Source organism: Phoca vitulina, unplaced genomic scaffold (assembly GCF_004348235.1).
Source record: "Phoca vitulina isolate PV1807 unplaced genomic scaffold, GSC_HSeal_1.0 scaffold5, whole genome shotgun sequence".
NCBI classification, from domain to species: Eukaryota; Metazoa; Chordata; class Mammalia; order Carnivora; family Phocidae; genus Phoca; species Phoca vitulina.
The window spans coordinates 647,504-669,337 of record NW_022589708.1 but is presented as its reverse complement, the minus strand read 5'-3'; the positions used below and the strand labels follow the sequence as shown (position 1 = coordinate 669,337).

The 21,834-nt window shown below is 46.5% G+C and overlaps 2 protein-coding genes across 6 annotated transcripts in view; one reads left to right on the top strand and one right to left on the bottom strand.

Annotated features, from left to right (window-relative positions):
- The window catches only part of DCUN1D2 (defective in cullin neddylation 1 domain containing 2), a 30,483-nt gene extending 9,983 nt beyond the window's left edge, over nt 1–20,500 (bottom strand). For 3 of the 4 annotated variants that reach the window (XR_004299173.1, XM_032402565.1, XM_032402566.1), the window contains exons 1-4: nt 20,343–20,500; nt 13,862–14,261; nt 11,212–11,380; nt 3,766–3,896 (exon numbers count right to left, since the gene is read on the bottom strand). Coding sequence is in view for 2 of the 4 variants with exons in the window: in XM_032402565.1 (XP_032258456.1) it covers nt 3,766–3,896; nt 11,212–11,225 (145 nt within the window). In the remaining 2 variants the exon portion in view is untranslated. The remainder of the gene's footprint in view (nt 1–3,765; nt 3,897–11,211; nt 11,381–13,861; nt 14,262–20,342) is intronic. The other variant, XR_004299174.1, reaches the window with a different exon arrangement.
- Nucleotides 20,501–20,593: 93 nt separating this feature from the next.
- TMCO3 (transmembrane and coiled-coil domains 3) overlaps nt 20,594–21,834 on the top strand; it is a 48,337-nt gene continuing 47,096 nt past the window's right edge. For both annotated transcript variants that reach the window (XM_032402562.1, XM_032402563.1), the window contains exon 1: nt 20,594–21,016. The gene's annotated coding sequence lies outside the window, so the exon portion shown is untranslated. The remainder of the gene's footprint in view (nt 21,017–21,834) is intronic.

The window sequence follows — 21,834 nt, the reverse complement described above, 5'->3', positions numbered from 1 at the left end:
AGCACACACACAACAGAGAGACTCGGGAGGAGAGGACAAAGCTCAGGAACCAGAAATGGAAGAAACTGGTTCAGAAAGAGCTAAGTTAAAAGGAGGACCCAGCAAAGAGGCTCGACAGACAGCGGCCTGAGAGAAAGAGGTGGACAGGGAAGGCAACTCTTCCGGTAAAGAGACAGTGAGGAGCTGCAAGGGCTGGAGAGGAAGGGCACGTCTGGAGGGCTCAGTCCTGTCAGGAGGAGAACGGAGAGCCGCGGGCAGGGCGAGAGCCCTTCTGGGGGAGGACCAGGAAGGGTTCGGGCGAGGGCCCTGGTCCTGCAGGGCCAGCACTCAGGCGTCGTCAGGGCCTCGAGGAGAAGGGAAAACAATCCTGGGGGCGTCCTGGGCAGGGCAGTCAGAGCATCGTCAGGGGACTGAGTCCGCAGCAGGGACCAGAAGAGAGTGGGAGGACACACAGAAGACATTCGAGGAAGGAAGCACTTGAGCCAAGACCTTATGCCCAGGACGGCTCGAGCACGCAGGGCCGGGGCCTCCCAGCAGATGCACGCGGAGGACGGCGGCACCCGGTCATTGTGCGCAGCGAACACGCAGACCGCTGGTCAGAAAGAGCATGTAACCTTTAGAAACAATCCTCAGCATTTACATAGGTGGCAGAAGAAAGGAAATACGGTTGTCATACAGAAAACCTCAAGTTAAAAAAAGTCCTGCAGTCCTGCATTTGAATGAGAAGCACTAGCATGAAGCTGTGTTTACCGAAGAATCTAGAAATGGTGGCCAGGTCGGTATTCACGAGCACGCTACTGGCGGCATTCTGGTCAGTAAAAGAAACCAGGACCGCCTGCACAAATGGCCAGCCTCAGGTCTGGGGCAGGAAACAAAGATGGTGAGCCCCAAGCAGCCTGTCCTGGCGGATAGGGAGGCAACAGCCACACACTCCCGGGTCACATCGAGGACGCCGGGGCCGACCCGCAAGGGCTCCCCCCGCTCCCCCGGCCACAGGCGGAATAACTATCTCTGAGCTTCAGCTGAAACCTTCACCTGTGATTCAGTCCATGAGTTCACAGTGATATGACAAAAATACACGCTGATGGATCCAAAGGATGCCAGGCAAACAGTCTGTTATCTTGACACGGGAGAAAGGCGCAGAAGCAAACGTTTATCCTGCCGTCCCTAGATGAGCTGCAGCCGCCGGGAGCGAGGCATCTCCTTGTTAAGAGTCTTCTATGTAATACAAGAAAGAACCACAGAATTGGCCACGGCGGGTGGACAGATGTGGGCAGTGAGTCGCGTAAGCAGCGTTGAGCGTCCCCAACAAAAGACGGCCAGAAGCGAGGTCTGATCCAGACAGCCCTCACCGCCTACAGTCTCCCCGAAGGCTGGAAGGCGAGTGTGCGTCGACCCGGGACACCCCCAGGCACACACCAGCACCACCGGGCAGCAGACTGGCCACCTTAGGGGTGTCACAGAGCCAGTAACATTTTACCCGTTTTTCTTAGTTGTCCTAACATAATTAAAAATAAAAACACTCCTCATCCTGTTAAATAAACCAGAGGCTGGCAGTCCAGGCCCTGTTAGCCCAGATGGAGGGCGGGTGATTTAGGAAGGGACCTGGGACCCCCGGCCCTCCCATACACCTGTCGCTCTTTCTCAGATGGCCCCTCTGAGGGCCATGCACACCTCAGAAGCCGCCCCCGTACACCACGCTGCCTCCCCTGGCAGGCTCCTGACCCTGCCACAGCGGAAACGGCAGTGAAGATGGAATTCCTCCAGGTGTGTAAGTCTGTACCACTGAGAACGGAGCTGCGATATGTCAGACAAAAATAAAGCGGAGGTGGGGGCGCCTGGGGGGCTCAGTCGGTTGAGCGACTGCCTTCGGCTCAGGTCATGATCCTGGAGTCCCGGGATCGAGTCCCACGGGTCAGGCTCCCTGCTCAGCAGGGAGTCTGCTTCTCCCTCTGACCCTCCCCTGTCTCATGTGCTCTCTCTCAAATAAATAAATAAAATCTTAAAAACTAAATAAATAAAGCGGAGGTGGAAAGTGTCCTCAGACAGCCAGTCCACGGGCTGATGTCATGAAGACAGCACCACACACACGAGGACGCTCCAGCCAACCAACCATTACAGTGACCTTGACCAAAATCACACCATCTCCTACCTAAGGTGACACTCTAGCCTTGTAATCTGGCTTAAGACTGTGTGACCACCAGGTGACCTGTCCTCAGGGCACGCTGTGGCCACTCTCTGAGAGAGCAAGAAAGCTTCTCCCATCCATACACGGAACAAATGATGGGGCACGTCACTCTCAAGGGCTCCAACCATGACATGACCACATGAAGCAAACGACCAGAGGAATCACCACGGTTTTGGTTGTTTGTTGCTTTTAAAAAATGAGGTGAAGGCATTTGTACAGAAACAGAACTGTGACTATTTTAGGAGTTTAAAAATTGTGATATATTTTGCTCATACAACATATAAGCATAGTATGAAACAAGGAAATTGAGACTAACAAACTACAAGATGTGAGCAAACTGGGAAGTACCTTCACCCAGAACCTGTTGAAAGGTGGGTCCTAAGTGTCCTGAGAACGTGGAGACCACACACCAGGCCAGATAAGCACAGAACATAGGGCAGTTCTCCCCCACCTCCACCCCCCAGCCCCCCTCCCCCTCTGGAACAGAAGAGCCTGCCCCCGCCCCCACCCCCCAGCTCTGGGACAGAAGAACCTGCCCCCACCCCCCACCCAGCTCTGGGACAGAAGAGCCTGCCCCCCCCCCCACCCCTCCTCTGGTCCAGAAGCGCCTTACCCAGGCCCACCCCTGCTCTGGGACAGAAGAGCCTGCCCCCTCAATGTGCACCTGCATTTGATATGCTGACAGGAGAAGGAAAGGAAGAATGTCAGAGACAGAAGGGATAAGAATATTTACTGCTCACACACACCTGCAAACATGCATGAGCGAAATCAGGCCCTGAAATCAGCTGTTTGCAGTGGATTTTTCTATCTATGGATTTCAAGCCCCTTTTGGTTTCCTACCTAAATCTGCTTACTTTATAATATTGCTTTATGTTTAAGAGCTCTTCCTCAAAACATTCTAATACACCTGTTTAATCTCTATTTAAAGACCATGTAAGTCCCTGCTCCAAACTTGTAAGACATTTTACTGAACTAACCATATCTGTTACATTAAACAGAAATAAATTATATAGTACTCAGGAGGAAAAACAAATGAAAACAAGCAGAATAAAACCCTCAAAGAAACCAAAACTCAGACTGAAAATTTAAGTTAGGAATTTTCCAAATGTACCGTATGTAGTAATAAACAAGTTATGTTACGGCAAAATTGTACAACTCTGAAAGAAGTACTAGAATGTGATCCAAGGCACGTCAGAATTGTCTCCCAGGACAGGACTCATGTCACCTGGCTGGTCCCAGCAATACCATCTGCCGACCACACACCTGGCTGGTAACACTCTGTTGACACTGATTGTTGGCTTCTCTGACCCACGAGTCAACTGGACAAAACATGACAGAACAGGGAGCATTTGCAAATTAGTTTACATTTTGAAATTTAAATATTTAAACCCAGAGCTGGAGAGTGACTACCAAATGCTGGTGGTAGAGGGTGGCCCGCCCGCGAGCGGCGCGGTGCAACCCGCGGAGAAAGGACCGCTCAGGAGGAAGTGCCGTGGCAGGACCGTCACCTGGCTGGTTGTACCCACTGTCAGGCTCATGAAGATGTGGCTTCCTTCGAATGTGGATTTTACGCTCACCTAAACCCTTCTGCCCGGGGTTCTTAGCGAAGGTAAAGGTAAACTGATAAAAATCCTTAAACTTCACCGTGTCCTTCAGTTCCTGCTCCAGTCTCGGCAGAAGGGCTCTCAGCTTCTCCGTGCTGTCACACCTGCAATGAGAGACAGCGCTGTGGTGGTGGGAGACATGCCTCCCCGCCCGCCCGGCAGCTCCCTGGCGCCCGCGGGCTGCAGCGGCCTGACGCTCGGGTGACGCTCGGGTCCCGGGAGGCAGACAGCTTGTGGGCCCCCTGCCCTGGCTAAAAGGACTGACGTCCCAGAACTGATTGTGGTGATGGCCGCACCGCTCTGCGAAGACACCAAAACCACCGACCTGTAGACTTTAAGTGGGCGAACTCTACAGTACATGAATTATATCTTAATAGAAAAAAGAAGAAAAGGAAAAAACAAAACCCACAATTGCTTGACTTCCTCTGTATGAGTTGGAATACAGACACACTCTCACCCACACACAGGCCAGGGCCCTGGGATGGCAGTCGGGCAAGTCAGAAAGACCCCATCTCCTCAGCCACCTCGTGGGGCCGAGCCACTCTGCCAGCTCCCCATCTTGGGGTCTCTTCCTACGGAAGAGTTAAGGCTAGAGTTAAAAAATCCAAGTATGATAAAACACAACTTCACTGCTTTATAATTGGGTTTTCTGGATGATGGAGGGGGACACAGGTGAGGGGATTGAGCGCAATTATCAGGATGAGCACTGAGTCATGTACAGAATTGTTGAATCACTATGTGGTTCACCTGAAACTAATATAACAATACGCTAATTATACTGGAGTTTTAAAAATAAATAAATTTAAAGTAAATAAATAAATAATAAAATTGGATTTTCCTCCAAAAAGTCAACAACCTTTAAGAATAGTAAAAAGCCTTGGGACAGGGCGCCTGGGTGGCTCAGTTGTTTAGCGTCTGCCTTCGGCTCAGGTCATGATCCCAGGGTTCCTGGGATCGAGCCCCGCATCGGGCTCCCTGCTCCCCAGGAAGGCTGCTTCTCCCTCTCCACTACCCCTGCTTGTGTTCCCTCTCTCGCTGTCTCTCTCTGACAAATAAATAAATAAAATCTTTAAAAAAAAAAAAAATAAATAAAAATAAAAAGCCTTGGGACTCCTGGGTGGCTCAGTTGGTTAAGCGCCTGCCTTCGGCTCAGGTCATGATCCCAGAGTCCTGGGATCAATTCCCACATCGGGCTCCCTGCTCAGTGGGAAGCCTGCTTCTCCCTCTCCCTCTGCCCCTCCCCATGCTTGTGCTTCCTCTCTCTCAAATAGATAAAATCTTCAAAAAAAATTAAAAAAGAATATTAAAACTCCTTCAAAGCAGAAATCTAGAATAGCAAAACATAAAATCTGTCTTTTTTACTTCGACTACCCAGCAAGGAAAAGAATAACAGGCACGCTTCACGGATGTGCACCCCAGTCAGCAGGGCTTTGGAGAGAGCAGAACACCGTGCATCAGCGGCCACAAGCCCAGGAGGCACAGCCCTACAGCTCCAGGGACGCACACTGAGGGTGGTCGGGGGCAGCGCCTTCCCTGTATGGGGCCACTGCGGGCCCTCTTGTGTGCCTGCATCACTCCCGAACGAGCACTCCCTGACAGTCGGCTACCTCGACTCGGAACTTTCTTCATGGGAACTCACGGTGTTATTTCTGTGTCGAGTCTGTGAGGTTCACTATGCTGACTCAGTGGAGTCATTTTCTGTGTCAAGGAGCATTCCCCTGTGTTCATACTTCCTAACTTATATATCCCACCGATGGTAACTATTCTGGCTGTTTCTGTTTTCTGGTAACAAAGAAGGTTGTTAAAAAGGTTCCCATACATGTCTCCCGGCACACACGTAAATGTGCTAGGTTAGGTGCAAGCCCGAGTGGGCCAGCTGGGTCACAGGGTCCACGAACCCTCAGTGATGTGATATCAAACTGTTTTCCAAAGAGACTGTCTGCTTCACACCACCCCCAGCAGGAGAGCAGGGTTCCTTTCGCTCCCATTTTCACTGTCTTACCTTAGCCATTTCAGAGACAGTTCACTGTAGCTTTAACCTGTACTTCCCCAGTGAACGAGACTGAACTTCTTGTATTTTGACTGGCTATTTGGAAATTCTCTTTTGTGAAGTGCCTGTTCAAGTCTCCTGTCCGGTTTCAACTAGGTAGCTTTTTCTTATTGTTTTCAGGCTTTCTTTACATATGAAGGACACAAGCCTTTGTCAGCTAAGCAGTTTTAAAGTACTCTCACCCAGAATGTGGACTGCCTTTTCACTCCCTTGGGGGTGTTTCTTGACGATCAGTTCTTATTTTTAGTATAATATCCTCTCAGTCTTCTTCTTCCCAGTGTTTGCTTGTGTTCAAATTTTCCCTACTGCATGGTCATAAAGATACCCTCCTGCGTGATTTTCCCGGAGGCTTCCAGCTCTTGCCTTTAGGCTTTCACACGGACATCTACAATGCACTGGGAACTGTTTTTTTATGTATGGTGTGAGGTAGGGATCAAGGTAAGTTTGTGACTAGCCAATGCTCACAGAACCATTTATTGAGATGTCCTTTCCTCACTTCTCTGAAGTGCTGCACTGGCCAGAAGTCAAATGTACACGTGTACGTGCATTTGTTTCTTGCTCCCCATTCTGTCCCACTGGTCTATTTATCTCTGTAGTGGTGCCATCTAGCCTTAATTACTGCAGCTTGAAAAGTCCTAATTAGCTGGGAGAGCAAATCTTCCCACCTTGTTAAAAGCTGTTGACTATTCTTGACTGAATTTGCATATACATTTTAACTCCATTTGTCAAATTACACATATAAAACTACTACTTATTGGAGTTTTGATTGATATCACACCAAGTTCATAGACAAAGTTAGGGATAAAATACTGACTGTTCCAATCTATGAATGAGGTTTATGTCTCTATTTATTCAGGTTTCCTGCCTCTCAATGAGTTATTTACTCTATGGAGGTAGCACACATCTTTAATTAGATTTATCCTAGGTGTTTTGTATTTTTCATGCTACTGAAAATGGCATATTTTTAAAATTCACTTTGCTTTGTTGTATTGTTGCATTCAGTATTCTGTAATAAGATTGATTCTTGTTTGCTGATCTTCGGTCCTGCAGTCTGGCTGACCTCACTTATTGATTCCAATATCTTACCTGTGGATCAGACCAGCTAACACCTCCTGTTCAATGCTGAATAAAAGTAGGCATTCATGTTCCAATTAAGTATATATCCTGTAGGATTTGGCAGGAAAGGTGGGGGGGGGGTCAGCTTAAGGACTATCCCTTGTATTCCTGGTTTGTGGTAAATTCTCTTTCAAAAAATTATGAATGAAATTGAGTTTCATCAAACCCATTTTATGGGTTTGAGATAATCCCCCCCCCTTTTCTGTTGTTAATAAATTACATTGATTGACTTATTATAAACAAATCTCACAATCCTATAACAAACTTTGTCATGATAAATTATCCTGATTTTTTCATTGATTTGTCTTGGGGGCTGGATTTAGTTTGTTGATTATTTGTCTAAAATTTTTGCATCTTATGCATCTTTTGTATCTCATGACTGAAAGTGGCCAATAATTTTTCATTCTCAAAATATCCTTTTGTGCTTGCTTCGGCAGCACATTTACTGAAATGTCCTTTCTAGGTTTTGTTATCCAGGTTGTGTTGGCCTCAAAACAAATTAGAAAGTGTTTCTTCCTGTGTGATTCTCTAAGAGGTTGTGTAAAGTTGGTGGTGTTCTCTTCATTAAACGTTCTGTAGGATGGGCTAGTGCACCAGTCCTGGCCAATTGTTTTCTTTTTGCAAAGATTTTAAATTATGGGTTCAAATTTAAGAGTTACAGAACTATTTATGTGTCCATTTCAGTAAATTGTATTTTTAAGAGAATTCCTCTCTTGCATCCAGGTTTTCACATTTACTAGCATAGAGTTGGTGGTAATATATTCTTATCTTTTAACGTCTATAGGATCTACAGTGATGTCTCCCTTTTCATTCCATATTGGTTATTTGTTACTCACTACTTTTGTAAATCTTTTCAAACAGCAAGCTTCTGGTGTTATGGATTTTTTCTATTAACTTCAGTTCTATTTCCTTAAATTACTGCCTGTTTAAAAAAAATAATTCCTGGGGCGCCTGGGTGGCTCAGTCGTTAAGCATCTGCCTTCGGCTCAGGTCATGATCCCAGGGTCCTGGGATGGAGCCGCGCATCGGGCTCCCTGCTTGGCGGGAAGCCTGCTTCTCCCTTTCCCACTCCCCCGCTTGTGTTCCCTCTCTCGCTATGTCTCTGTCAAATAAATAAATAAAATCTTTAGAAAAAAATTAATTCCTTTCCTCTACACTCTTTGAGTTTAATTTCCTGCTCTTTTTCTACTTCTTGAGATGGATGCTCTCCTTACTGATTTTCAACTCTTCCTTCTAAAATACGCATTTAAGAAGTTGAATCCTGCAAGTTTTCATGTGTAGTGTTTTCTTCATGATTCAAAATATTTTCTAATTTCTACTGTAACTTCTTACTCCCAAGGGTTTTCAGGAGTATACAATATCTACACATATTTCAAAAACCTATCAAGTTATTTTTGTTCTACCTTAATTGTATTGTGATCAGAAAATACACTGTGTATCATTTCAATCCTTTGAAATTTGTTGCAACTTATTTTATGGTGCAGTTTATAGTCGATATTTATAAATGGTCTACTCTTCTTCTGAAAAGAATATGTATTCTTCAACATCAAAGGCAATGTTCTAAGTACGTCCATTAGGCCATTTGTTGTGCTGTCCAAATCTCCTATTTCCTTACTGATTTTTCACCTGCTCATTCTATCAGTTGCTAAGATGTGTGTGAGAATTCCCCACTTTGATTGTAATTTCTATCTTTCTCTTGTAGTGTTTATTTTTGCTTTAAATAATCAATTGCCTTCCATGTGAAATAAACCCTTCCTCATTATGAAATGTCCTTCATTATCTCTAGAATTACTTTTTGCCTTAAAGCTTGTTTTAATATTGACATAGCCACACCAAATTTTTTTGGTTAAATGTTTGCCAATTACATCAACTTTTATCCTTCAAATTGTTCTGTGCCCTTACGTTTTAATCGTATCTATTGTAAGCAATATACACAATAGTTGAGTTGATTTTCTAAAATCCATCCAATATTTAGTTTACTTACATTTAATGTAATTATGTAAATGCTGACACATTGACTTTCAATCCTCCATTTTATCACTGCTTGCTACTTGTCCTGTGTTAAGCTAATTTTCCTTATGTTCTTTTTTTCTGACATTATTTTGGATTGAATTTATTACTTTAGTCCTACTCCATTATTTAGGAATTATATGTAAATCACACATCCTCTACCATTTTTATCGTGATTGTAACATACACACAGAGAGCAAGTATTTTCTCCCACTGTTCTCTCTTTAGTCAAGCAGAGCTCTTAACTGTGATGAAGTCCAATTTATTAATTTTTTCCGTTACAGCTAGTGCTTTTTATTCCTTAATCTGGGTTTTAATAAAGATATTCTCCCACATTTTGTCGAGAACTTTAAAGTTTTCACTTTCTCGTACAGGCGTGCAATCCAGCCCACATCCACCTCTAGCTGCGGCCCGTGCTCTGACGCAGGCACCGAGCTGATGTGTTCTCAGGCTCACCCGGTTATTTCAGTGTCAGCTGCTGAAAAGACTCTTCTCTCCCCACCGAAATAATAAAAATTGACGAACAATCTTCAGATGAAAAGTAGGAAGACTTCACTGCTTCATTTCAAGACTTACCTAATGCTACAATAACGAAGTCTGCGTGCTGCAGGGCTAAGGATAAACAGACCCACCAACTACAACAGAGTCTAGAAACAGAACCACAATATGGCCAATTTCTTGTTTTTACAAAGATGTCAAGGAATTTCATGACGTTTATTCAGTTCACTTACGAATCCACAAACCCCCAAAGAAAGGATGTAGGATTAACTGTTAAAGGTAGGTATTCCAACCACTGTCAGGGGTTAATACCCAGGAAAAAGTGTGAAAAATAATAGAACTGACACAAAACCCAAAGTATTTTTTAAAGCTTAGTGCTGTTTAGACTACAACAGTCTTTTACATCCCTAAAAGCACTGAGGTTATCTCTACAATACAGTTTACTGTCACACTGATGATACTTAGTATACAGTACTTTAATATTTACAAAGTGCTTTCCCTTTTAACTGCCCTGTGAGATGTGAAGAGCTGCACCATTAAGTAGCACTAAGTTATAATCTTAAATTACATATAAGGAGGCATGAATTTACCTAACACATTTTGGGAAGATTCACACTCAAAATCTTAAAAATACATGCTTTAAATTATAACACTTATTAGGATAATAGACAGGAATTTTTAAAATTTACCCGTACAACATATTTCTAGATAATGCCTAAGAAATGCAAGTGTTTCCATAAGAAGCACTTATTTCCAAAATCTCCCATTTGGGGAAGGTTCTAGCAGATGGGGTAAAGTGTAGTACAATGCCAGGAGGATGATTCTGTAATAGGTGTTTTCCATTCTAGAATTCCCTGTAGTTCACCTTGGCTTTCCTGAGCGCACAGAACATGAAGCAACGTGCTGTCGCACCATTGTCGCAGAGATGTCTTTTGTTTGGTTTTATACAACCACCAGCAGTAGGGTAAGTCTTGTAGAGTTTATCATCTAAACACACAAGACTGTTATATGTAACAGATTCATCCGTTTAGTGGAAAAACCATTCTATTTTTCCCCCGGGATGCTGTAAGTCCATGCCTTAAGAACATGTTTACCTTAGACTTTTAAGCTCCTTCAGCAGCTAAAAATAAGCTAGTTTAAGTTGTCAACACTGAAATATCACAGTATCAGCAAGTCAAGCAAGTTGGCATTTAGACCACCCTAAGAAATAGCTCAGTAAGCTTCACGATTAGAAGACATTTACATTACATGCTTTCATTTACTTCTCTGACTTACCTGACAAGTGAGAAACATCTTAAGTTATTAATGAAGCTTTTATCCCAACCCGTGGGTAGAACAGAGAAGTGTTACAAGCAAAAAACCAAAATGATATTTTATTGATGTTTAACATAGCAACACAAATAATACATTTAGAATACAGCATCATGAAATAAATTGAATGGCTGAAGACAAACAAAAACACCGTGAAATTTACTGTGAATTCAAAACTGGAAGGATAAAAATTAAAAAGAAAAAAATAAATTACAAAAGGGATTAATCTGAATAAAAGTATTAAATAAAACTTTAACTGGAGTTTAAAAGGAAACCAAAGGCTATTATTAATAGAGAAGAGGCATAAAAAATTTATAAGATACACACAGAAAATAAATTAATTTGAAATGAATGTTTCTAGGTTGTTGAAAAATAATTAATGTTGAAAGCATCTTCCTTTTTGAAAAAATTTAAACTGAGACCAATTTACTTACCCCAGCTCTGTCATGCCATCTACAAATTCCTTTTTGCTAAATTCACATTGCGTCGCTGCCCTGAATTTCCATGCTATAACCAAAACGCTGACGCTGGCAGGATCTAGGTTTAAGTCATCACAAAACTGTTGAATCCCGTCAATTCCAATTTTATTTTCATCTTGTGGGTCTACAGTTAAAATCAAGAGAGAAAGAAATTTTGCTATTTTGAAAAGTACCACTAAAATGGGTGGTTAGAATCATAGCCCTAGAAAGCATGTTTCAGATACATCAATCAATGGACCACAATTTTCTACTGTATATGAAACAGCAACAAATAATAATTTATCCAGAAAAAAAGCTCTATTTTAAAAATCTAGGTTACTGGAGTTTAGGGGAAGAAAAAAAGAATACCGCAACTTCTTTGAGAAGACTTAAGCATTAAGAAAAAATTTAATTTCCATAAAGTAAAATAAAAATTCAACTTTATACAATTCTAGTTTGTCCAAAGGCAACCCTAACCCTAACCCTAACCCTAACTGCATTGTAGGGCGCCTGGCTGGCTCAGTCAGGGCGGGGGGAGTGTGCGACTCTTGATGTCAGGGTCGTGAGTTTGAGCCCCAAGTTGGGTGTGGAGATTACTTAAAAATTTTTAAAAATCTGTAATTTTTAAAAATATTTAAAAATTTTAAAAATATTAAAAAAACTGCATTTGTAAAGTGTTTAAAATATTACAAGTTTTTATCACAACCCTGCCAAAACAATAAAGAAACTGATGTTTTTCTTTTCAAAGTGATTTCATTTGCTATAATTTTAATGCTACCGTACAACATTTAGGTCGCAAAATCATTTAGTTCATGAATCCACATTTAATGGCTTAGAAATTCAGGCCTCCCTCACTCCCCATTTCTGGTTTAGAAATGAAATTAAGGAACTTAGCATTTATCAGAAAATCAAATAGTAAAATCTATTAGAAACATCTCAGCAAGACCTCACCAAACTAGGTCTTGTAATTTCCGACAGAAGGCACGTGTACTAATATGTCATCATGACGTATGTGTTAATTCTGTTGGTTTAGAAGGTACGAATAGAAAATTTGTAGCTTCTCTGCTCAAATAAAGATTAAGTGTCACAAACTTTTCTTCCATCATACAAAATTTAACTTTGGTCACTTAAGTATTTATACGCTACATTTTTATAAGCATGTCGTTACCAAAATAAAATAAAATAAAAAGTATGCCGTAAATTAAACAAATGAAAGCACAGGCTTCCTCCCAACCTGCTGTCCTGTATAATGAGCGAGCAGCTGTCCCAAGGGCTTCTGCTTCTCACCCGCCTTCCTATTATTCAATGCTCCCAGAGTTACAGATCTTCAGGAGAGCAAAATTGCCCCCAATGCCCTCACCTCACAAATTTCACAAGCGATAATACTATTTTAAAGTGTGGAAGTACTCATTTATTTGCATACATTAACATAATAACCAACGTTATATTTGTTAACAGTCTTTGAACAATATATCTATTTCTAGACCCAAGATGATCGCACAATGTGTCTACTTTAAATGACAAGAATTGCATGAATAAAATTAAATGATAAAACGATACTGTTTAAACTAAAGTAACTCTCACAAGGTATTTTTTTAAAGGCGCTAGACATATTTGAATCACTTCAGAAATCCGCATAGCATGTGACTCACAAACTTAGCTCCACTCCAATTTTTGGCAAAATTAACTTAGCCAAAAAAATTTAAAGCACATTAAAGCTTATTAAAAACAATGATTTTTCATTTTGAAAACCAATGTTCATTTTTCAAGTACAAATCTGGTCTTTCTACCACAGAGTATGTTTCTGTGCCAAAGATTAAAAAAAAAAAAGATTTTCAGATCTAAATAGGTTAAAATATACACTTGATATTTTCAAAAGTAAAAAATGAAAATAAACAAGAATTTAAAGCCCAGGAGTTATTCTGTTTGGGTTAATACTTGTTTAAATGAGCTTTTTGAAGGGTAACCTTAGGAAGTGCTAGAAAGAAAAAATAAACAAACTTTGAATAGCTGTTGCCTCCCCAATTCCAGCACGGACTGGACACGTGACATGAAATCCGACAGCCTGCCGAGGGAGTCAATCGTACAGACTCATCAGAGAGCCTTCTTCCTGCAGCACAACCGTATCTGGATGGGGAAAGCTCCATTCTAAGTGCTGATTTTCATAAAACAACAATGGTCCCCAATTTACAGCACGAACGTTTCTTTGCTAAGAGCTGCCCACCCCCCAGCTCCCTCAACCGCCCAGCGCTCCAGGCCCACCACGTGGCTGCACTGTTAGCAGAAGGATGACTGCCACCCTCAGGTCAGAGTCCCCTCTCCAACCGCCTTGTCGCCAGAATCCTCCAGCTCACACCGAAGTGCGGCCGGGCCAGCGCGCCCCACAGCAGGAGACGACGGTGTGGCTCGGGGTGCGGGCCGCAGACCCCGCCCGGACCGGCTGGCCCCCGCCGCCTGCGGAGCCCTCTCCCGTCCGCCCAGCCAGCCGCTCGGTCACCAGCCCGCTGCAGCCGAGGCCCAGGAGGAGGGGAGCAGCCTCCCGGAGGTCCTGTGAACTGGGCACGAGCCGTCCGGGAGCTAGACTGCTGCTGCTGCCCGCCGGCTGCCCCCGGCCGCGGCCCCTCACCTCTGTAGCTGTCCTACAGCTGCTCCAGCTTCTGCCTGTCCACCGCGCTTCTCATGGGCTCCTCGAGCAAAGCGTCTGGGTGCGGTAAGAAGTCGCCCGCGGCCACGGCTGCTCTCCCTCATCCTGCCTTACGCAGCAGACGGCACTCCTTTGGCCACAGCGAGGAAGTGCCATAAACTGAGACCGTGTTCTTCCGAGGTGACCTACGTGTGTGCGTGGGACCCAGAAGCAGCAGGAAAGCCGACACCACGGGCCCAGAGCTTTGTTTCAGCGTCCCATGACCACGGCTGGTACTCCAACCAGACTTCGCTGTTTCTCACTGGGTCAGCCTCACTGCAGAACCCCGGGACAACACGCCCCGTTCTTCATGACTCGAGAAGACTGCACGGTCTCCTGAAAACTGAAACGACAGCAATTTAATAACAAATATGCAAAGTGTCATCTTCAAACAATTATGAGAATCAGTATTTTATACCACATACATTTTGATCTCTACCCACTTCAATTTGCATAAAACACAACATTATTTTTTCCCTAAGTCTCAGGAAAATCCCTCTTCTACACACGTAGCCCTGTGATGCAGCAAGGCTGGGTGTTTGACCCAAGGCGCGACCGTATCACCACAGCCCATCTGCAGGGTCCTCTTTAGCTTCAGGTAATTTCAGGCTCTAACGAACAGGAGAAGCACTTCACAGTTTGTAAACATTCATGTTTCAAGTTTTTCCCTGTTTAAAATCAGCAGAGCCACACTGATGAAAACATATACAGGTAACTAAGAATAGTGTTAAACACCACTTACAAAAGTTCCAAAGCAGCCACAAAAAGCCTGTGATGACTAAATGTAATAATATGAATAACAGAAACATCTGTGTATACGAGACAGAAATAAAATGGAAAAATAGGGCAGAGGCTGCGGGAGGTAGTAAATAACAAAACTGCCAAGTAACTGTACTATATATAGTATGTAAGGAAACAAAATAGCGTCCCCGTACTTCCAGATATGGGATGGTTAGGTTTAGACTTATCTAAGGTAACCTGGAAAAGGACATCAGAAATGAAAGTGACTCACTGGCCTCTGTAAATCAACAGGCTCTAATCTACTAGATGCTAAAGCTCTAAAACGTTTCACAAAATAATATAAGAGGAAAAGTTTCACTTGAAAGGATTTATAGTCAATCTCGTTCAAAAAAGGATGTGACAGTTTATAAAGCCACACACAGTACATTATAGCTTACAAAAATATGTAAATGGAATACACATGCCTATGGAGAGACTGAGGAGGGAAAAAGCAGGAAAGTCAGGGGTGAGACTTAGATACACACACCACATCCAAGAGATGAACACAGGCTAAAAATTCGGCTCTGAGCTTCCCAGTTGCCAAACCAAAGATGAAAACAGGATTGATCAGGAAAATCTGTTTTCATAAGATTTAAAAACCTACCAGTGGCCCAGAGGTGGCCCAGCTCCTCCTGGCACTGAAAGCCAAAGGAGTGGCCCCTGTGGTCACTCATGAAAGGGCGACTGCCTCATGCCCTTCCTGCCCTTCGCAGACCAGCCCCTCCCCCAATTCCGACCCTGAACAGCAGAGCAAGCTCCCAAAGCTGCTTCTCACAGCATCCCTTACTACACGCTGATGCCAAAATAGCAGAGTACAATTCAGCAGGAAAATAACATAGTGCAGTCCAAATACACCGCTCCCCAGGTCCGGTCTGGGCATCCCAGGGCCGAGACCTCTCAGGGATTCCACCAAGACAAAACCACCTTCACAACAATCCCAAGCCATTATCTGCCTTTCTCATGCTCACTGTAATGCAGCAGAGGCCACGTGACTTGTGATCCTTGCAAAAATGCAACATAGATATGCAATCAGCTGATTACTGTAATTTTTAAATATACAAATGTTTTTAAACTTTTCATTGTAACTTCTAATACAGTAAATCCTGATGGCTACAACTCAAATAAACAAAAGCTCTTTGGGGCTCCAGCAATTTTTTAAAGTGCCTACAGGACAGGGTTCTAGCAAGTCTCAGAACTGCTGATGAAGCATAACACAGGGCACTGACCTTTTGGCGACTTAGAACAAGGACTGTTCATCATTTGGGGTCTTGGGTCCCTTCTGGAAACTGGTGAAAATCACAGATCCTCTCTCCAGCAAAACATGTGGTTTTGCATAAAATGTGGGTATTTTCATAGATCACTGAAGCCTACCTATTGGTTCCTCAGAGGCGAAGGGAAGGTGAAACTTAGGTTATAAGGCCCAGTAAGGTAGATGAGGGGCTGCTGGTCTCTGTTGCAGCTACTCAGTTCTGCAATGTGTAAATGACGGATGTGCTGTGCACCAATAAAACTTTATTTACACACACGGGCAATGAGCCTGTGGGCTGCAGTTTCTAATCCTAATCTAGACTCTAGAGGAATATATAGAATATATATTCTGTATGCTATTTCCTGAAATTGAGCCGCTGAAAAGAACTAGACAAAGAGCTTGAGGTTGTATTTTCTGGTAAGATCGAATTTAGCTAAATTAGGACAGGTCCCATATGCTTTGACAGTAAGCTGACAAAAGGGACAGAAGCATCTTTTATGAAGGTGATGGCCTCCCCGAGGGAGGGTGGGTAAAGCCAAGGGCTCCCTCAGAAACTAAGTGGAGAGAGATGTTCCATACATACCCAGCGCATCACTAGCAATCAATGCTCCTAACATCTGTATTATGCAAATCGCCATCAGTGCTAGATTTTAAAATTCTGTCATGGTTGTAAAATAAAATTTGGTGCACATAAACAATGAAATTCAGCCATAAAAAGGAACAAAGTACTGAAAAGTGCTACGATGTGGATGAAGCTTGAAAACTTTATACCAAGTGAAAGAAGTCAGACACGAAAAGCCAGATGTCATATGATTCCATTTACATGAAATATCCAGATAGGCAAATCCACAGACAGGAAGCAGCCCAGTGGCTGCCCCGGGCCTGGGGGGCGGGGGGTATGGGGAGTGACTGCTCAGTGGGCATGGGGTTTTCCTTGAGGATCGTGAAGGGGTTTGGAACTCGCCAGAGGTGGTGATAATAGAACACTGTGGATGTCCTCAACACCACTGAATTATACACTTTAAAATACCTAATTTTATGTTATGCGGATTCTACTTCAAAAAAAAATTCAACATAGCATTCCCAGAACCTCCAAGATTAATTAACAGAGTAGCATACTGCTGGATAACTGAAGTATTTCACCAGGATCACACAGCTAATGGATCCGCGCCAAGTAAATGTTGGCAGATACCTGGAAGATCTGATGTCTGGTCTTGAGGTACTTTTCCTGATAATCACCTCTTGAAGCTTCTCCTAATACATGACAAAATAGTTATATCAACAGTGTAAAGAAGAATACTCCGAAAACTCTAGAAAAAGAGATACAGGAGTGTATGGACCAAGCCAGGCAAAGTGGCTTGAACTGTTGCTATGTAAGTTACCAAGTGGGTGGACGTGCAGAGAGCACAAGTCCGTCCCTCCTCCGTCTATCCCAAGTGCCGCGGGTCAGGGGTGCGGGCTCTGGGTGTGTAGGAGCAGCCAAGCGTCTAAGCTTAGCCCGTAAAAGTCTGACCAGAATGAACAGGAAAGGGATTCTCAGTCAAATTGCAACAATGTGATGTTACACCTTACAGGTTTCTCCAGAAAGTAGCCCTGACTGAAACGATGCTCACTGGCTAAGTATAAAGACTATGCACATGTCCTTCACGTCCAAAAGGAACTAGGAGACTCAAGTTGCAATCTGTAGAAAAAGGAACTGGCGTAAAGCTTTCTAGAAGAAAATGTCTCATAAACTAAAAAATTACAGGGGATAGAAGCGAGCTCTGGATCCATTTAAACGGGCTAAATCCATGCAAAATTAATGAAGGCCCATATTTGGCAGGACCAGGGCCTACCCTTCAAGCTCATGGCCTCACTAAGGCTTACCGCATCAAGGAAATTAACTTAGCAGCTTTTTGGGGAGGGGGATGGGCAGTGTTCAATTGTTTTACTTTGTTTAAATATACACAATTCTTGAAATAAAAATATGGACAATCCAGTAGAAAATCAAATAAAATCTCTACAGGAAAAGTCTAAAATATTTCAACTGTGACTTTGAAAAAAATCACCTATATAATCTGGACACCAAGATCGCCCACATACAAAATGAAAAAAAGAAAAAAACAGTAATTTTTTAAAAAGATTTTTATTTATTTGACAGAAAGAGAGAACAAGCACACACGCAGGGGGAGTGGCAGGCAGAGGGTGAAGCAGGCTCCTCGCTGAGCAGGGAGCCTGACACGGGACTCGATCCCAGGACCCTGAGATCATGACCTGAGCTGAAGGCAGACCCTTTACTGACTGAGGCCCCCAGGCGCCCCAAGAAACAGTTACTGTTGCAGCGCCCGTCCACAGACACTTAATACAACAAAATCTTTGGTTAGGGGCAGCTGGGGCAACCATACTGATCAAATAAATGACATAAACTTTGTCTCTCCGATTTTCTTCTTTGGCGTACGGCAGGCTGGGGTGGAGTTAAATCCAAGTGTCCCCTTACACACTCTTGGATCTTCAACCTGTGCAGCGATGGCTCGGTACTCTTCCACAAGTTCGGCTCCTGCCCTTGGAGCCCCTCCCCCGGAAGCCCGCCCTGCTGGGGAGGGCTCCTCCTGCCTGCAGTGCAGCCGCTCTGAGGCCCGTGCTCCCTCTGGGTTTCTAAGCCAACTCTCCCTGGTCTTCTTGTTTCTCTGACCAGCCCTCCTCCGTCTCCTTCTCTGCTCCTCTTCCCCTAACTCTCAAGCCTCCACTCTTTCCCCTACACATTCCTCCCGGACCATCTCCCTCCTGTTTGAAACTCTCCCACCAGCCCCCCACAACCATGAGGACAAACACCGAACCTTCTCTTCCTGTGCCCTAGAAGACTGTGCACACCTGATTCCTGTCCCCTCACCAGTCTCCTACGCCATCACCTTTCTCTGGCTCTCTCTACTCCAGCCGGGCGGATCTTCCGGGTCCTGGAACCTGTCATCTCCAACCACCTATTTTGTTCCTTCTGCCTGGAGTGCTGCAACTATCTGGCCGCCCCTCCCACATCTCTCATTCTGCAGGATACAGCCCACACTGCATTACACTCTGTATGCCTCTGGTGAAGGCTCTGTTGCCTCAGCCCTGGGGACCATCACCCGGCCAGCCCACAGATTACTAGAACCCGTGCCTCTCCTGAGCCCGTACCCCAACCATAATAAAATAGTTGTGCATTAGTGCCTGTCTCATCTGCCAGGAAAGAGGCTCCATGAACGCCAGACCCACATCCGTCTTGCTCACAGTCAAACCCCCGCACCTAGTGCCCTACCTTCCTTGCGCAGAGAAACCTCTGAATTTATTGAATAAATGGTGACCCCCCCCCCCCGACTACCACGGTTTCCACTACATTTTAAGAAGCCCCTCTTCTGGGCTGTCCCTCTATGTCTCTTTCTTCGGCATGACTGTATTGTCTCCCCACATAAAGCTGCTCTTCCTTCTAGACTTCCTATTTTGGTCAATAATGTCACCAGCTAGGGCGCCTGGGTGGCTCAGTTGGTTGGGCGACTGCCTTCAGCTCAGGTCATGATCCTGGAGTCCCGGGATCGAGTCCCGCATCGGGCTCCCTGCTCAGTGGGGAGTCTGCTTCTCCCTCTCCCGCTCCCCCCTCTCGTGCTCACTCTCTCTCTCAAATAAATAAATAAAATCTTTAAAAAAAAAAAAAAAATAATGTCACCAGCTGCTCAGGTGCCCAAGCCGGGAACTGGTAAGCTGGTTCTTCATAGTTCAGTGAAGATCCACTCCCTCCCTCCACTCCTCCTTCTTGTTCCTACAGAGTGTCACCTCCTCCTGCCTAGATTATCACAACAGCTTCTAACTGGTCTTCCCTGCAGTCCTGAACCCTCCGGTCCAACTCCTACTCTCCCGACAAAGTACAAGCAGGACCACATCCCACGCCGCCTTCTGAAAAACCCCCTGTGCTGCCATGGTCTCCTGGACAAACTCCACTCCCTGCGCACGAAGACAAGGCCCTGCCCGGGCAGCGCTCCCCTTCCGGACTCCCCAGGCCACCTGCTGGCCGCTCTGCGTTAGCGGTAATGCTCCAAAGCACTACCTTCCCCGCCTCATCTCTGGACCAGGGGCTTTCCTCCTCGTCCCCCCGGCCGCCCGCGTTTCCGCTCCAGCCCTGTTCAGAGTCGCCTCCTCCTTGTCAGACACCCGGCAGGCTCCCACCTGCGCGCCTCCCCGCAGAGCCCTCCGGGCCCGAGGCCGGCCGGCGACCCCGCCACTCCCGTGACCTTCGCGCCCCGCGCTCCCCAGCCTCCGCCCCAGTCCCGCCCCCGAGGCGCGACCCCGGCGCTCCCCGGCTCCCGGCCCCCGCCCCGACCCCGGCGCTCCCTCGGCCCCCGGCGCGCAGGAGGGACCCGGTGGGAGGCGACACCGCGGACCACCTACCATTCTCCGCGGCGCACCCCAGCTTCTCGCCGGCTCCGGCCGTCTGCGCAGGCGCCCCGGCCCGGCGCGCTGTCCTCTTCCTCGGCGTCGGCGCCCGGGACACCCGCCCGGGAAGGAGAGCGGGGGACCGCGACAGGTCCACACCCGCGGAACTCCAACTCCCGGCGTGCACCGGGCCGCCCGGGGACGGGCGGCACCCAGGCCTCGCCCCCCAGCTCCCAGCGTGCACAGCGTGGCCCGGGGGCTCACGGGACCTCACCTCCCGCGCGCCCTCCCGGCTCCGACGTGCACAGCACCGCCCAAGGACAATGAGACTCGCGGGCGTCGCTCCCTACTCCGACCCGACGTGCCCTGCGCCGCCCGACGGGACCCAAGTCCACCCTCTCCTACAAATCCCGACGTGCACTGCGCCGCCCGAGGGCCGACGGGAACGCAGGCCCCGCCCCCCCTAAGGGGGACGCACCTCTTTCTGGGCCGCGTCCGCGGCGACGGCGTTCCGGAGAGGGTGACGGACGGCCAGGACCCTCCCCGCGCCCGACCGCGTCCGGGTCCCCGCCCCGGGGGCGGGCCTGCCGCCTGGAAAGGGATGCGAGTAAGGCGCGACCCTGTCGGCTGCTTGGCTCCGAGCGCTGGAGAGCGGGGCCTAGGATGCACGTCTGCCGGGCCGCGTCCAGGTGAGCGCTGCTCGCAGTTCGGGCGCGGGGCCTCGAGGCTCCCTCCTGGGGGGTCTCCCCTTCCCCGGTGTCCCTCCCCCGTTCCCCCTTCCCCCGGTCTGCGTGCCCGGGGTGTCTCTCCTCGGGGCGCCCTTTCCCTCCCTTCCGAGTCCCGCTGTCCATGTCTGCTCCTGCGTGGTCTCCCACCTGGTCGTCCTGGACGCCAGGACCGGAGGGCTGGATCGGGACGGTCTCCTGCAACGCCATGCCTTGTATTTATTGGTAAAACTGTGGAAGCTGCCAAAGTCAGCGGAGAGGAACCTGTGGTCAGTTCCTAGCTTCCCCAAGCAGAGGCTCTAAGATTCCTGCGGGGTAGCTAATCTAGTCAGTGGGAGTCACACGGAAGATGGAACACGTTCTGCCCGCTTGGCTCTGGAGGCCCTCTCGTTCGTCCCCACGGGTCCACAACTCTTGGGAAAGGGCGGGGAGCCCCTGGGGCTGGATTTCGGAGGCCAGCTCATCGTCCCGGCTACAGAAGCTGGGAGGGGCCCCCGCGCCTCCCCTGACTCCTCCCCGGCAGCAACTCTTGACCGTTCCCCCTTGACCCCTGTGCCTACTTTCCTGGCTGTAGAGAAAGAACAGGTGCCTTCTTACAGGCTCTGCCCTCGGTCCTCTTCGGATCTTACCTGAGAGCACCCGGGTAAACATAAACGGGAGGGAACATGGTTCCCTCTGATGCTCACTTCTTGTGAGATGATACAGTTATCTAGGGGTAAGGTAGCTCAGCCTGCTCATATTTAAACATTTTTCTGATCATTCTTTGGATCAGAGTGTCTTAC